Below are 17025 nucleotides of genomic sequence, written 5' to 3'. Positions count from 1 at the left end.
TGAGTTGAACCGGTGAGTTGCTCTGCGTGTAGTATTTTTGATAGAGTGGATTTTGTAAAAACAATTGTCTCAAGTCGAGTGCCAAATTGATAAATTCTCTAGGTTTGCAATGACTGTATTTAAATCATAGCGTAGTGGAAGATGCGTTAAGTGTTTAGAGCAGTTCAGAAAAGTATTTTTCTCAAGTTCGCCGAAGAAGCTCACGTTTTTAATTTAGCCGCGTCTTGCTTGTTGTAAACAACAAAATCTTATCAAAGTTTCGCCCAGTTTTCTGATTTACCCGCTCTTTTTTTCGGCTTGTGTTTGCATATAATCTCAAAATCTATTGTTTCATTCAAGAATTAACGATTGGAAGCCGAAAACTGTGTAAAAATGTTTATTATTTACGCCGCCGTGCGATCAGCTGAAAATGGCGAGTTTGCCGGATTCTATTCAAATCTTCCCGCTCTTGCGAAAATCTAAATTTTTCGTTCTCAATAATTGTATACTCCCTTTAAGCCATTATAAAGTTAGAGCCCTAAGATAATTTAGGATTCCTTGTTTTCCACGATTACATGCTAATCCAAAAATGTACTGAAAATAAATCTTGCACCGGCCGGCTATGAAGAATTTCTTTCCGAGTAGAGAAGTTTCATGTCCTGTTTTGCTTTGTTGTTGTAGTTTTAACTTGAAGGTAAAGCCATATAATAAATCCTTTATTGACCAAGGTTGTTCGGTCAAGATGGCTGGATATTGGCCTCGTTCTTTTTTTGCGTTTTTATGAACCTCGACTTCGTCTCGGTCCATAAAAACGCAAAAAAAGAACTTGGCCAATATCCAGCCATCTTGACCTCATGCTTGGTCAATAACGCATATATATCAAAGAATAAATTTTCCTATCTTGTTCCCATACTTTTCTTATAAAGGAACTGGGGAGAAGTTATTAAAATATCAAGAACATTCACCTTGGGTGATCGTATCCTTAATTCTCATGACCTCAGGGGTTGAAAAAGCATTGATATTACAAGGAGAAATTTAATTCTGATCACTGTTAGCGCTTAAAGGGTTAAACGATCATTATTGAACCCGTTTTTGAACTTTTCATTCAGTTTCTTTTTAATTTTGAATGCCCTCAGTTGTCAAACCAATCAACGGTCCAACTTGTGAACAACAAGTGCAAACGTTTTATAAATTGGCCCTTGTTTAAATGTTTTCTTATCCCCGAACAAAACTAGTTGTTTGAGTTTTTGTTACCTCTGTTTTGTATTTTCGTTAACCAATATTTGAAATTGGCTGATGGCGTAATGAAGACAATAAAATGTTTTTCTTCAGTACTTCTCTACCTTATTTTCATTCTAAAGAAGTTTGTTTGGCTAATATTAATAAGTATTACATATTATTTACCAAACATTTTTTTTTTCAGGAGAAACGCGGAGTTATGTCTAATTGTAGATGTTTCTCTATTTACGTGAAAGCTGAGAAAAGTAGACTCACTTGTTATGACAGCCAGGGAACATACTCTGATTTTTCATTTCATTTTTTTTTTTCGGTCTCGCGTTTCGACGCCATGAAGCAAGATTCGAAAACAGGATGCTAACATACGCCAGAATATTCTAGACTAAAAAAATTTTCAAATAGATTCTATTACTAGGTCAGTTGTTTTGATGGAAGTGACGTCCCGACTCCTACTGTTGGTGATTTGGGATTGTTATTTTCTGTAGTGAGCAAGAGATTACACAGGTAGACCACCTACAGTTGCCACAGTTTCAATTGACTAAACCTCCCACTTGTGCGAACGAAGAACCCCGAGTCAAAAATGCTCAGCTTGTTCAGTGGAAAAACAATCAACCCGCTGGGGAACTTTTGAATGTGGGAAACCCAATATCGGCTGATCGCTGAGGGGAATTTACACGGCAGACAAAAACTGGTAGGATCCGTAAAAGAGTGTTAGGGTACCGATACTTAACATAGAGAAATAACCGTGTCGTTCTAGGTTCATAGTTGCCTTTGCCTAAACATTATCGGTAACGTACCTCTTTTATCGGGTCCGTGCCGTTTGGCCGTCTTTTAAATAGCCCTCTAGATCGGGACAGCAGCTGACTCGGGTGGTCCAGAGAAATCACATTTATATGTGTATTGAGAGACATTGCCATGGGGAAAGCATGTTCCACTTTTCCTATACTAAGAGGGTCTTTTATTCTGATAACGTACCGGTCCGTATGTAAAAACGTGTGGCGTCAAGTGTTGGTCGTCTGATGCTTTTTCCAGGTACTAAGTCTTGTACGGGTCTTCGAGTTGTATTGTCGGTACCTTGTAAACTCCTACCTGCTAAGTCAGTAAATACTCAATTAACTAATTAACAAGATTGTGTGGGCGTTAAATATATATCTGGCTGGGTGGAAAAATCGATCAGCTGACTAAGATAATGCTCTTTTGGTAAAGTGAGTCGCAAGCCCGGATCTCACTGACTATCTACCCATGGTTCTCCGAAGATGGCTGAGAGCAGGGTCGGCTGAAAAACCGGTCGAAAGCTGGCGAGCTACATGGCTGAGAGAGGACCGTGGATGAGCTTGCATGTTGAAGAACAATTTTTCTCTTTCCTGCCAGCTATCTAATCGTCCTTTTCTTTTTTCTTTGCTTCTTTTCCGGATTCAAGGGGTTAAAAGCCACACTATAAAACCTTGGTCTGTGACCGAAAAGTTTGGCTAAACAAAACTACGCCGTCATCACTTAGCTTCAAAATCGCAACAACATCAGCAAAAAGTACTCCAAAATAACAGGTATTCTGTTTTCTGCGATGGTTTTACGGTCGTTTTTAAAGCCAAAATGATTTGTGTATGCTGACAGTTTGATCTGTTAAGATTCTTTAGCTTACATCACAGAAAACTTTGGGAAACGGAATGTTATTTTCAGAATTTTCGAGCTGCTGTTGGTTTTCAGAAAATGATGCTAGCTGGCCTTATTTGGTACTTCAAAACGACGGAGATGCCTTCCCTTGCCTCCCCCCCCCCCCCCCTAAAGAAAAGATTAATTTTTTCAGTGTTACGAATGTGTGAGACGACATTTCGCTCAGCGAAATGCAACCTCATTCGCAGGGTTCTCTTTCTTCCTTCCTCCAGAAAAGGACACTGGATGGGGCTGGTCGTGTGACACCCAAAATCTGGTTGATTGACAAAATTTGTCATTAGGGAGGGGAAGTAAAGTTTCCAGTTGTTGCTTTCTTAGAAATGCCCGATCGAGCAGCAAGCCGAATTTCTGCGGATGGTAAGGCCCACCTGAAACGAACATATCGCCGAAAAAAAAGGTTGAGTGCCCCTGGAAGATTGCAAGGCGGCCCATGTTGTTTTGCGCTGATGGTGCAGTTTTGGAGAGAAAAGTCACTTTGAACAAGGCGAGGAAATGGGGAGAGAAGATAACAAAATCAAAACCACTTTTTTGTAGTATGTCAGATGAACTGAAAAAAGAAATCTAATATCTGCTTCGCTTGGTGAAAAACTACTCACTTGGACAAGCCTCCCGGGGAGCCTGATTCACAAAGGCCTCCTAAGTTGAGATGTGTCCTAAGTATTGTTTCCTAACAATAGAGTACTGTTGGAGTAACTGTAAGCTAATGTCAAGAAACAGTACTTACTTTACATCTTAACTTCCATGTTTCTGGCCCCAGACTTACAAAAAGCTTCATTTATTCGGACCAACGCATTCCAATGTTTGTCTGCACTGAAACGTTGTTCTTAGATTGTGTTTGTTAACTAGAGACAGGGCCATCTTTATTTGCCAAAGCAGCGATAACAAAACTTTAAAGACAACAAATAACGATTTCATACAGCAGTCATCATTTCCGTTACTGACGATAACGAAAAAAAGTCATTTTAACTTACACAAGCTGCTGTATAACACGTGTGTTTAAAATATGAAATTGTAAAAATCCCAAAATCGATTACAAATTGATATTCTAACAATGTCATAATACAACTCAACGGATGTTTGAAAATCGCCCTTGCTAAAGGCTTCCCTTGCCTTTGATTCAATAACTTTGATTGTTTGTAACGTTCTGTCGTTGGTCTTTTCTCTGACATCAACTGATTCATTTAACTTGTAAGAAATTAGGTGCCCGTCCCCATATGGGAACAAGACTCTTGTTACCTTCAGCAGCTCGTCATTTTTGTAATAACGAATGGGTTCTTTTACTGCACAAATAATTTCGAAGACAAACTGTTGCAAACGGTAACCTTGAATGTCCATTCCAAGGGAATAGCAGAACAAAGCTGCTTCGCAAAAAAGCCTGGCAGATGCCTCACAAAAGAAACAAGTTTTCAAGGGGGAATCCTTGAAGAGATTGCATACAAGGTAAAAGGCATTTTTGGACAGATTTCTCCAGCGCCGTCCTTCAAGGGGAGCGGCAGCTAGACTAAAGCCGGCTAAGACAGTTGCTCCCATAGGATTTGGTTTCTCCACTACCATAGATGTCATTTTGTGAAGAAAATCACTAAGAAACTCTGCACCACCTATACAGTTGAGAAATGCTTGGTGCATCATCCCAACAGCAGAAGATAAGACATTGTCAGTTTCACCTTCCCTGTCGCAACGATCTCTCAAGGTCTCTTGGACAATGCGATGGATGCTTAAAGTATCATCCGACTTGCGTTTGAATAGTGAAAACTTAATCAATAAATCAACAATTTGCTGTGCACCGAGAGGCATTTCTAAACGTTTCTTCAGGTCCTCATGTGCCTCAATCTCTGGGGCGCCGACGTTCAAGACATCAATTGGTATATCATCTGGGAACAAATATGCTGCGATTTTCATGAAAAAAGCGGCTGCCCTTCCAAGGCCTTCGTCTCTCCCACAATCGGTGATGTAATGAAAATTGAGAAGCCACGTAGTTTGCACTCCAAGGCGTTCCTCGTTGTAGATCTCTGTGTGTGGATTGGCACTCTTCATGCTTAAAAGCTTCGCCTTTTGCGAACGATATTGCTGGAGGTATAACGGAATGGGGCATTTCAACGCTTTAATGTAGGCCGCGGCTTGTTCTAAGGCCAGAGGTAATCTACCAAGCTCTTCGGCGAGTACTTTTTTCCCTTGGTCCTCATCTTCACAACTGGATTGTATTCCCGTACGCTTGTCAAGGAATTCAGTGGATTCACTTAAGGAAAAAGGGTCCAACTCGTAACAGTTTTCTGGCGAAAGGTGTAGGTCCTCACAAAGCACTCGTTGTGTTCTTCGGGAAGTAACCAGAATGTCACCTGACGTTTTGCTTTTCCACTGACCGAAAAACAATTTCCTTGTGCAGGAGCTAAGTTCCTTTTGATCCAGATTGTCAACAAGTAAGAGCCACTTCTCCGTCAAACTACTCAGCCATGAGAGAGTTTCAGTCAGCAGGTCTTCAAACGATTTACCTTCTTTGAACTTATTGGACTGGGTGCTGTCTACGTCTACAAACTCTTCATGAATTCCCTGAAGAGACACCCTCATTAAATCATCACTCTCTCCGTTTACAACAAACACGCCTCCAGGGTAGCGTTCCATGTTGCGCCAAGCGTACTCGAGGGCAAGAGAAGACTTTCCGCACCCTCCAAGCCCACAAATCCCACGGATATTAATCCCCCTCTTTAGGACTCCACGGCTATTTTCTGTGGGGTTGACATCGTCAAAAGCCCTTTCTAGGGTCTCCAATATCTTCTTTCGGCCTGTAAAGTACTCATTTCTGTCGAGCGCCCCAAAAAACACTGGATGCTTTGTACGCTCTTCACTTTTCGCATTATTGCATCTTAGATCTGCCACTTGTTGCTTCAAGGACTCCACGTCATCCTTTATCTGTTCAACTTCCTGATCTGCTACCTGTTGCTTCAAGGACTCCGCGTCATCCTTTATTTGTTCAACTTCCTGAGGAAGTTCGGCGAGCTGATCAAGAGAGTGCTTAACTCCAAGCAACTGAGATTCCAATTCGTCTTTTTGTTCGACAAATTCATCCAAATTTGAGGAAAGTAGCAACACTTCATTCTGAACCAAGTTTAATAAGGAAGGGTCTACAGGGGAATTTCCACAGAAGGTTGTGCCTGTAAAAGAAAGGTACGAATTGTCAGTGAAATTAATGAAGAGTTCTTCATTACAGCCACGCTCTGGATGACAGCTGAAGTAAATCAGTAAGTTACATGTACAGGTTTGTGCAACAAGAAATATCATCTATTCGTCTATACACATATTGCTGAGAGAAAGAACAGTCAACTCTGCAGTGTAAATTTATTTTCTGGAAGGAAACAACTTGATTTTGGTACCTGAGACGAACAACAGTTTTTCCACAACTTGATTGTCTTTAATTAATTCTTTTCGGTTTGTACCGATCCGCGAAATGCGCTGTACATTTCTTTGAAATAAACAACATGTATGATAGAAAAAAAACTAATCGCACGCGGTCGCTAAACCACGTGATCGGCTAGTATTACCCGACACCTGGTAAAGAAATGCAGTTCATAGCAGTTAAAGGAAAAATCTTTGATCTAGGTGAATTCGAACCCTTGTCTCTTCGTATTTTGATCGCTGATACAGTACCGACTAAGCCACGAGGCCAATACTAGCTAGCTGGATAGTTTGGGGTTATGGTCCATAGCCCGGGATCAATTCCTCATACCCCTCCCCCCCCCTCCCCCCCGTGCACTCCTTTTCTACTCGCAAGAAAAGGCTCCCTAATTTTGCAGGGCTTCCAAAATAAAATCTCGGTCCAAATTAAGTCACCGAGTTACAAGCGACTCTGATCGCAATTTTTTCCCTGCGCTCCCCGCTACCTGAACACCTGGAGCAAGCAACATGTTGTTGGCATTGACACTAAAGAAATTTGCACACGGTTTATCACCAGGTCCATTACAGAAGAATGTTTGAAGATTTCTTTGCAATAAATGTCAATCATGCATTCGAATGTGTACAAATGATGTACAGAAATTAAGAGCGGCTCTCCCTAAGGACCTCATACTCAATTTTTATCTAAAAAGAAAGATTTCCGTGATAGCTCTTCCATCAATTTCCCTTGGCAATTAGGTAACAAATATGAAATACAAACGGAGAAAGTTAATTTTTCTTAAAATTCTGTGATTCGAAGTTTTCTGTGCTCGAAACCCACTTGAAATTCAAATTAAATTTCTCCGTTCGTATTTCACATTTGTTACCTACTTGCCAGGAGAAATTGATGGAAGAGTCATCAGCGAAACTGCTATTTCTCAGATAATAATTGAATATGAGGTTCTTAGGGAGAGTCGCTCTTAATTTCGCAAAAACTGTTGGTAACCCTCAGAGACTCACTTGAGAAAGGTAACATTGGATCTCTCCTATAAAAATTTCCTGCATCTGCCCTTGCTTTGTATGTTACCATGCATCTATGAAAACACAGAGACTCTAAACCTAGCATTCTTAGAACACTGACTGAATTTAAAGTACAATAAAAACCTTTGGTCTCCCAGTCATTCAACTCTAACAAGAGCCTGGTCTCATCCGCAGTGGGTAGGACGATGGATTGGACAAGTTGCTGCATCTCCTGAAAACAGCTCTGGAACTTGGGTGCATCCCAGTCTGTGAAGTTGCAGTGGGCCCACTCATTTCTCACATGTTCTCTCACTACCTTGGCTGATGCTTGTATAGCAGGAGAAAACACTGGTACGTCACCAAGAAGCAAAAGAACAGCAGAACCATCACACTTTCCATCAAATGCACTGAACTTAGCCATGAAAGGTTGAAGGTAAAGTTTGGCCAGGTCAACATGACTTTTTACTCTGTAGTCAAATTTAGAAAAGTCAAGTTTTCCTGAGGGAAGTTTGTGGTTGCTGTTGCCATTAATGTTCTCATATTTCAGATTTTTGGGATGCTTCGTCAGAACTCCAGGTGCAGTTTGGGCATGAATGTTATGACTGGATCTTAATCTCTGATATTCTGCCTGTAAAGACTGCTCCACAAATGGGCGAATTTGCTGTACCAGCTTGTTGAAAGCGATCCCGATAACCACCCAACGCTTTTGGTCCTCAGATACATGCATGTCATCTCCTAAAGATAAATTAACTATTGGAGAAAATGTTTGGCAATAAATGGGTAACATTTAACTGTTCGAACAATGGCACTTATAGAGTATGACCCAATACATAATACGTAATTGGAAACGGATAGTTCTAATTATAAGTACAAGCATTGAGATTTCACGTTTATCAAGGAACTATGTGAAATGCTATTTTCACGACTTTACTTATACACCTAAGGGACAGTGCAATATTTATCGGGGGGGATAAATTTTATAATTGTTTTGGCAGTGTTTAAAGGGGGCGGGGGGGGGGGGGGGGGGTTCCTGGACTACTCGCTTAGTTATTGAGGAGGGTCTTGGAATAGAGTGGCAATGTCTCAAACACTAAGGAGGCAAAATATGAGGTATGATTTATAGATACAGTGTGCTTATTTCGTATTGTCAATTCTTGAATAGAGGATTACCTTATTGTAGGTAATCGCTTGTGTTAATTAATGTAGTTGAAATTAACGCGAATTGAAACAGCCACCTTGGGGACAGAAGAAAGTGGCCGTTATGGGGAGGTTGGGGTGTAATTTGATACATTTTTTTTCGGGAAGTACAACATGTTTATTGTGCCAAGTTCATGCTTACTGTAGCCTATAATGGCAATCCAATCTTAAAAAATATCTACAGATAAAATACACAATAAAACGTAAATAATGTTTTGAATCAAAATGTTAACAAGACGAAACGAGCAAGGTTCGCAACATTCGCTATATTATTATAGACAATTTATGCTTACTGCAGCATATAAATGGAACACAATCAAAATACGTATATCATTAAAATGGATACAGAAACGTAATGTTCCGAAGACAAATGTCGATTACTGCATCAACTTATAAAAAAAAGGTTTTTACAAAAAAAATTGAACTGGCCGTTGTCGAGAGGTTATTTTGGCAGTTGGGGACGCACTTTAGTGGCCGTTGCCGTTGTAGAGAGGTGGCCGTTGTAGAGAGGTTTAAACAAGAGGTGTCCACCGGGACAAAAAAAGTGGCCGTTGTAGAGAAGTGGCCGTTGTGGAGAGGTGGCCGATTTCTTTTCAGTCGGTACGAAAACAACTCAGTTTTACTTAAATAATATTCTTTGTTTGCTAACATAGCCGTTAAATCCAGTGAAAACATCATTACGGTTATAACTGGAATCCCCTATGTTCGTTGTGTGCAAGCAAGCGTGACAATGGCGGACGGTCACGCTTTTAAGAGCTTCTAGAATATAGCCGGATTATTCGGCTCTCAAACAACGATGTCGCTCAGATCAGACTAAACTTTTAAAGATCGGTCAATGCCTTTCCTTTTATGAAGAAAAAAAACAAGAAAAGAGCAGAAAGATCCTTCTCTTATAGCCCACCGTCGACCGACCCGAAGAAACCGAAGATGGCGGCGCCAACAAGCAAAGAACATGAGGTTGGAAAAGAGCATAACGTTCCCCTCGATGGTGTCTTGAAAAAAATCGTCGATTCAATCAAATCTTTGGGCGACAGATTAGAGAACAAAATAGAGCGACTCCAGACAGATATGGATTGCTTTCGCCACGAAATAAAAGAGAACTTGGATGGTCTGAAAGCTACCATCAACAGCATTGAAAAGTCTCTGGAGCAAGCTTGGGAGCATATTGAAGATCATGCCGCCGAGCTGAAAACCCACAAAGACGTCAAAGACTCTCAACAAAAGGAAATTGACGAGCTGAAGTCTGAATTACAGAAAACAACGCTGCTTCTAAATGTGGAAAAAGAAAACAACATTGCTTTAGAGAACTACACGCGTCGCGAAAACTTGAAATTCATGAATCTACCAGAGGATTGCAAAGGAATGATTATCAATCTGATACGAAACGACCTGAAAATAGATGTCACCAATGTCAGATTTCATGCCGTTCACAGGGTAGGAAAGCCTGCAGTCGGAAAAACGCGGCCAATTATTGCGAGATTTGTGTGTCGCGAAGACAGGGACTTGGTATGGTCAAGAAAGAAAGATCTGAAAAACTCCACAACATATCAAGATGCTTACATTACGCAGGACTATGCTAAAGCAATTCAGCAGGAACGTCGCTTTTTGATCAAGGCAATGAAAAAAGCCAGAGCACTCGGATTTGATTCCAAAGTTATTGATCGACATCTTGTTGTAGGCGAAGAAAGATTTACCTGCGGAACCATACCGGAGCACTTAAAAGAGAGCCCAATGGAGACTGAAACCACAACGTAAGTCAATTTCTGCCTCTTGGAACTATGCTTTTACCCAAAAGCTTTATTCCTTGTTTTTCTACAATTACCTTTATCAACAAAAAGAGCATTGTACAGTTTCATATATAACTCTAAAAAACCTAAACAGAGCTGAATTTGCATACACCGGCTAACCCCAACACTCCCTCAGGAGCGTTTTACATAATAGCTGTCATCTTTTTGTTATTGTCTCGTACGTGCTTTCCTTTTATGCATAGAAGTAACAAAAACACTTTGTTTGGCAATTGCATATATTCCGTGTTTACATTCTACTTTTTTAGATACAGGTATGCTTTACAGCAAGCTATTCAAATACGACAGCCTAGGTTTAAGATAAGTCCAAACAAATTCAGGTCAGTTAGTAACTGCTTTAATACATTATACACGATGGATAACGAAATTTCATCGATTAATTTCAAAATCGTTTCGCTAAACGTAAGAGGTTTAAATAATTCTATCAAACGTAGAAAAGTCTTTAAGTGGCTTCATAGGCAGACCGCTCACTGCTATTTCCTCCAAGAAACCTTTAGTACCGAACAATCTATAAACATCTGGCGATCGGAATGGGGTGGAAATATCTTCTACAGCCATGGATCAAATCATAGCAAAGGTGTGATGATTCTTGTTAACCCAAGATACCAATTAGAGGTGATAAGAAGTATCAAAGACAAAAACGGAAGATCAATAATTTTGGAAATCAAGCTAGATAATCAAAACCTCGTCCTTGCCAATGTATACGCTCCGAATGACATTTCACAGCAAATCAAGTTTTATCAAGATTTAAATCAAACTCTAAGTGGATTTTCAGAGTGCAACTTGATAATTGGAGGGGATTTCAACTGCGCGCTAACGCCAAAAGACAGAAAAAGTGTGAAACAACGTTCGAACAAACATACTGTCATAAACGAAATTGAAAATCTATGCTCTAACTTCGCTCTCACAGATATTTGGCGTGAATTAGATCGCCAAGCTCTGTCGTTTACATGGCATGACAAAGCATTCAAGTCTCAAAGCCGACTTGATTTTTTCCTAATCACAGCTGATTTAGTTGATCTAACAAAAGAAAGTAATATTATGCATACTCCTTTCTCAGATCACTCTGCTATTATGTTGAATATACAATCGGTCGACCAACGCAAAAAATCAGGCCCTGGTTTCTGGAAATTTAACGCAAGCTTGTTAGAAGATAAAGAATATGTAGAAAAAATGTGTGTAAACATTCCGGCTCTCATAGAAAAGTACAAGGATGTCACAGATCTTGGCCTGAAATGGGATGTCATCAAAATGGAAATCAGAGGCTTCACACTGCAGTACTCCAAGAGAAGAGCTAGATCAGAAAAAGACCAGGAAAAACAACTACTAAAAAATCTAAATGATCTACAAGAAAAACTATGTTCCGCTAGAAATGACCCTAATTTGCTGAACGAGTATTATTCACTAAAAGCAAAATTAGAAAAAATATCAAACAGAAAAATTAAAGGTACAATATTGCGCAGTAAAGCGCGATGGTATGAGCACGGAGAAAAAAATTCTAAGTACTTTCTCAATCTAGAAAAGAGAAACTTCTTACGGAAAAAGATCTCAAAGCTGAAACTATCTAATGGTGAAGAAACTGACGACGTAAAAACAATACTCGAAGAAGAGAAAACATTTTATAAAAATCTGTATTCTACTAGAAATGTTAATCCCAACAACTTCGAGTTTGATGCTTTCTTTAACAACAACCTGCTAACACCCCTTAATGAGGATCAATCTAAGAAATGTGAAGGCTTTCTAACCGAACAAGAATGCTACCAAGCTTTAAAACACATGGACAATGGAAAGAGCCCAGGCTCAGACGGCTTCACGTGCGAATTTTACAAATTCTTCTGGGATTACGTTAAACAAAATGTTATTGCAAGCATAAATTATGGCTTCGAAAAACGCCAATTATCAATATGTCAAAGAAGAGGTTTCATAACACTAGTACCGAAAAAAGACAAACCGACCAATCTCCTTGGCAATCTAAGGCCTATCTCACTTTTAAACACAGACTACAAAATTGCCACGAAAGCAATCGCAAAAAGACTGGAAGCCGTCCTGCCGCTTTTGATAAACGCTGATCAAACTGGCTATATCAAAGGACGTTATATTGGTGAAAACGTCAGACTCATTAGTGACATTATTAGCTACACCGCAGCAAAAAACCTCCCCGGTCTTGCTGTCTTCCTCGACTTTGAAAAGGCATTTGATTCTATAGAATGAAATTTCCTTTTTAAGGTTCTTGACAAACTTAATTTTGGTCCTGACTTCAAAAACTGGATACAAACTTTTTATTCCAACACAACTAGCTGTGTCACAAACAATGGTTATGCCTCTGATTTCTTCAAGCTGGAGCGAGGCGTCAGGCAGGGTTGCCCACTATCAAGCACACTCTTCGTCCTTGGTATTGAAATTCTTGCACTTGCGATTAAAAAAACCCGAACATTGAAGGCATTAGAGTTGGAGCACGCGAGATAAAAATCACACAGTATGCGGATGACACAACAGTTTTTCTAAAAAACCCGGAATCAATGAGTCACTTGCTTGACCTCCTAGGAAAGTTTGAAAGATGCTCGGGATTAAAAATTAACCACACGAAGTCAGAAGCAATGTGGCTGGGAAAATGGAAAAACAGAGAAGATACCCCGTTCAATGTTAAGTGGCCGAAAGACTCAGTTTATGCTTTAGGTATATACTTCTCAAACTCGGAAAAGGTTAGTAATAAGCTTAATTTCTATGAAAAATTAGATGTTTTGGAAAAGACCTTAAACAATTGGAAGAGACGGAAACTAACTCTGTTAGGCAAGATCAACATTGTTAAATCTGCGGGCCTCTCAAAGCTTATTTACAATTCATCCGTACTGCCAGTCCCTAAAAACTTCTGTGAGCAGGTAAACAAAATCACCTTCAATTTCATCTGGGACAACAAAATAGCCAAAATTAAAAAAAAACACAATTATTGGCGAACGCAAAAATGGGGGTCTGAATATGATTGATTTTACCTTAATGAACAAAGCACTAAAGTCCATTTGGATAAAGCGACTTCACCTGAGCGAGAATTCAGCATGGACGGTCATTCCAAATGAAGCCACATTACACCTGGGAGGCTTAACCTTCCTCTCAACCTGTAACTGTAACAGTAAGGAACTTAACATCAAAGAGCTACCACTCTTTTATGAGAGAATGTTACAATACTGGTTTGAGTTTAAGAATGTGCAGAATAATAAAATGCCATGCACAAAGAAAACAATTATATGGAATAACCAAGATATTAAAATTGATAACAAGATGATTTTTTTCCGTACTTGGTTTGATAAAGGAGTTTACACCTTAAAAGACCTTCTCGACCCGAATCTAGATTTCCTTAGTTATGAAGAGTTTAAACTCCGTTATCAGCTACATACCAATTTTTTGACCTATTTTGGACTAATAAACGCTATTCCACAAGAATATAAAATGGCAATAAAGCGAACGGGGCTACAGCAAGAGCATCCTACACAACCGTGGGATAACTTGAAAGCGCTAACAACCAAAGCCATACACAAAAGTTTCGTGAAGCGTATATTTGAAGAACCCACCGCAAAACAACGCCTTATTGCCAATGGGTTAAAACCGGACCAAATAAGCAAATACTTTAACTTAGCTTTCTCTATCACTATAGAAATAAAGTTAACTATGTTCCAGTACAAAACCTTACATGATATAGTTTTTACTAGAAGCAAATTATTTAAAGCTAAACTAGTGAGCAGTGATCTTTGCTATTTATGTTCAAAAACAAAACAAGATCTAAAACATATGCTTGTTTCATGTCCGGTGGTATCAGAGTTCTGGAAAATCTTTCTGGAATGGTATGAGACTCATACTACCATAAAACTAGAATTGTCAACCGCAAAAATCTTATATGGTATCATAGATCACGACAACCTTTGTAATTTAACTAATCACCCCCCCTATGTTCGTTGTGAAAGTCCTTGCTTCCTTGATAAACAACAGTCAACAGTCAGAATATAGCTGCTGTATCGATCGAAGGATTCGAAGCGGATAAGTGCTAATCACCGCTATGATGATTTTTTTTTTCATTTACATATTCATTCTATAAAAATATTGCGACAGTGTTACATGCTAAATTCTTCCAAAGAATATTTCTAATTAAGATTTGCTATAAAATCAATCATGGAAATTTCACTACACAATAGCTTTTGATTGTATAAATAATACTTAGCATATAGAAGGGTGAAGTTGAGCTTTTTGACGAAATACGAATCTACTTTTTATCACCAAATTTTCTACCAAATAATATTTCTATCTGTGAGTAGCGTAAGGAGGTGGCATTTTCATTATTGAACCACTTTATAACTTCTGAAAAAAATTGTTTTGTCAAAGTACAGTTGTAAAGTGTGAATAATTGAATCGTTCATTTGGCAGTACTCGCAAAGCATATCGTCTTTTTTACCATACAAGAACAACTCCTTTTTAGTGACTATTATTCTATGCAAAAGTTTAAAGTAAAATTCTCTTAGCTAATTGTCTTTGCATAAAAATTGGATTTCACTGAAAAACGATTCCAGGGGGATTTGGTCTACCCGTAAATCACGAGCCCTCTTTGTTTTCGCTTTGAGTTCGGTTTTCTCCATGTTAATTAATAATCGATAATAATCTTTGTTTTTTATTTTTATTTTAAGTAAGTTAATAGAGGTTTCTGATGAAAGTGGGAACATCTGTTCTGACAGGAAATTTGTTTTATCTATGACGGTCGACCTCGCCATCTCTAGGAGATGTCTAGGGATTGCGGAGATAACTTGCCGGTAAGCAAGAAAATTACACTTTACCTGGTATTTCTCTATAAATTCTGGGTACGGTAGAAAATTACCGTCCGAATTTAGAAGATCTTGTATAAGGTATACACCTTTCATCAGCCAATTTCTATAAAAGATAGTAGATCCATTTAGCAGAATATCTTTGTTGTTGAATAACACAAATTCCTCATATGGAGAATCTTTGTATAGGATATTTTTAGCTCTAGAAAATTTTAAAGAATCGATTTATAGAACTGGGGTAAATTTATCCGCGCAAGAAACTTCTTGTCCAAATTTTTCCAACAGATAACTGGGAATAACCTTCCAAGATTCCTTGTAAGTTTGCCCTTCAGGTAAAAATCTCGAAATCCATGCAAGGTTCAGCGACTTTGCCATGACATCTGCACTGGGTGCGCGTATACCTCCTTTGACAGAGTCTGAGATCATTACTTTACGTCTGATTTTGTCTTTTTTCTTTCTCCAGATAAATTTGAATATGGCAGAGTTAACAGCATGTATATAGTCATTTGTGATGTCAAGATTTGAAATCATGTGAACCAGTTGCGAAATTCCAAGGCTTTGGCTATGAGGCATCTTCCAAATATTGTAAGATTGCGGCAGTTCCAGATGTCTAGAACAGTTTGCAATTTCTTCAGTTTGGCTTTGACGTTATATTTTTGATTTTGCTTTTCATCATAAGAAATGTACGTCCCTAGGACTCGAACAGGCTCTTTAGGCCACTTAAATCCGAATGGTTTCTCTTCACAATGTCTTCAAGGCCCGACCCACAGGGCTTTAGTTTTCAAGGGGTTTAATCTTAAACCAGATATGTCGCCAAAGTTATCTAATACAGTGATGGCTCTTCTGACTGAATTGCTATTCTTTCTCAGGAGGGTGGTGTCATCGGCAAATTGACTTATTTTAAATTTCCTTTGAAAGATATTGATTCCCTGAATTTCCTTGTCTTGTCTAATCTTACAAGATAAAAGTTCAACTGCAAGAATAAAAAGATAGGGGGATAAGGGACATCCTTGTCTAACTCCTCTTGAAAGTGGGAAATAGTTTGTACTGAAACCATTATTTAGGACAGCACTCTGGGTATTAGTGTAAAAGGTAGAAACCCAACGCCGGATAGATTCCCCGAAGTTGAATAATGTAATTGTTATTTGGATAAATTTCCATTCAATTGTGTCAAAAGCTTTTTGAAAATCCAGTTGTAGGAGAATACTGGAATGTTCTGGATTCTTGTTTGTTCCAGAATGTCAATGATAAGTCTAATATCACCGCTGATGATGGAAATATCCAAATCTTCTCTTCTGGCGATGATAATCTTTACCGCAACAGCGGCGTATACATAAAGCAAAATTGGTGTCCTAACTAACACGAATAATTAAAACCAAGATGATTTTGAAGCCCGCAAGGAACTTGCATCCGAACGCTTGGTAGGCCATCGGAACTAGCCAACGTACACAGCGATAGCAATATCAGTCAAAACGGAGCATCGCAGTCAAAGATGTCCCTCGAATTAAATATAGAAATGCTCCCTCGATCAAAGCAGGGAGTAGTACCGTAAATGGGAATATGCGAATATGATGCTACTATTAACGAATAGGCGAAAACAGTCCTTAAATTCCACCTTGAATTAACAACCCGCATGCTTGCGTATGCTGTCCAATTGCCGTCTGGATGGAGTTATGTCACAATTTTGTCGAACGATTCGCAAGCAAAATAACTTATGGAGTATAAATTGCAGAATACCTTGCCACAAGCAACTTACCTTTGAGTCATCGGAAGAGAAATATCGAACTTAATGCAGAAAGGCCCTGTTCTGCCCTGTTCTGTTTCCCAGTTCGTCACTCCCGAGTCTGATACCAGAAAGTGAAAGTGTTGGACGTCGGGACGATGTTCACATCATTCCCATGGTGCCATTTGGATGCAAGTCACGCGATAACGGATTAATCACGCAG

General features: G+C 39.1%; 1 protein-coding gene across 1 annotated transcript; it reads right to left on the bottom strand.

The window, feature by feature from the left end:
• Positions 1–3882: 3882 nt before the first annotated feature.
• On the bottom strand, positions 3883–16890 carry LOC146461088 (uncharacterized). The gene is made up of 3 exons (XM_085087269.1): positions 16836–16890; positions 7417–7739; positions 3883–6035 (listed from the first exon to the last, which is right to left on the bottom strand). Exons 1-3 carry the CDS (start codon positions 16844–16846, stop codon positions 3883–3885), a joined length of 2487 nt encoding a protein of 828 aa, XP_084943395.1. The 5' UTR covers positions 16847–16890.
• Between the last annotated feature and the right edge of the window lie 135 nt (positions 16891–17025).

The sequence above is a fragment of the Pavona decussata genome, unplaced genomic scaffold (assembly GCF_977016875.1).
Source record: "Pavona decussata unplaced genomic scaffold, jaPavDecu1.1 SCAFFOLD_202, whole genome shotgun sequence".
NCBI lineage: Eukaryota > Metazoa > Cnidaria > Anthozoa > Scleractinia > Agariciidae > Pavona > Pavona decussata.
Note: the sequence above shows the minus strand (reverse complement) of the source record. Positions and strands in the feature narration are given on the sequence as shown.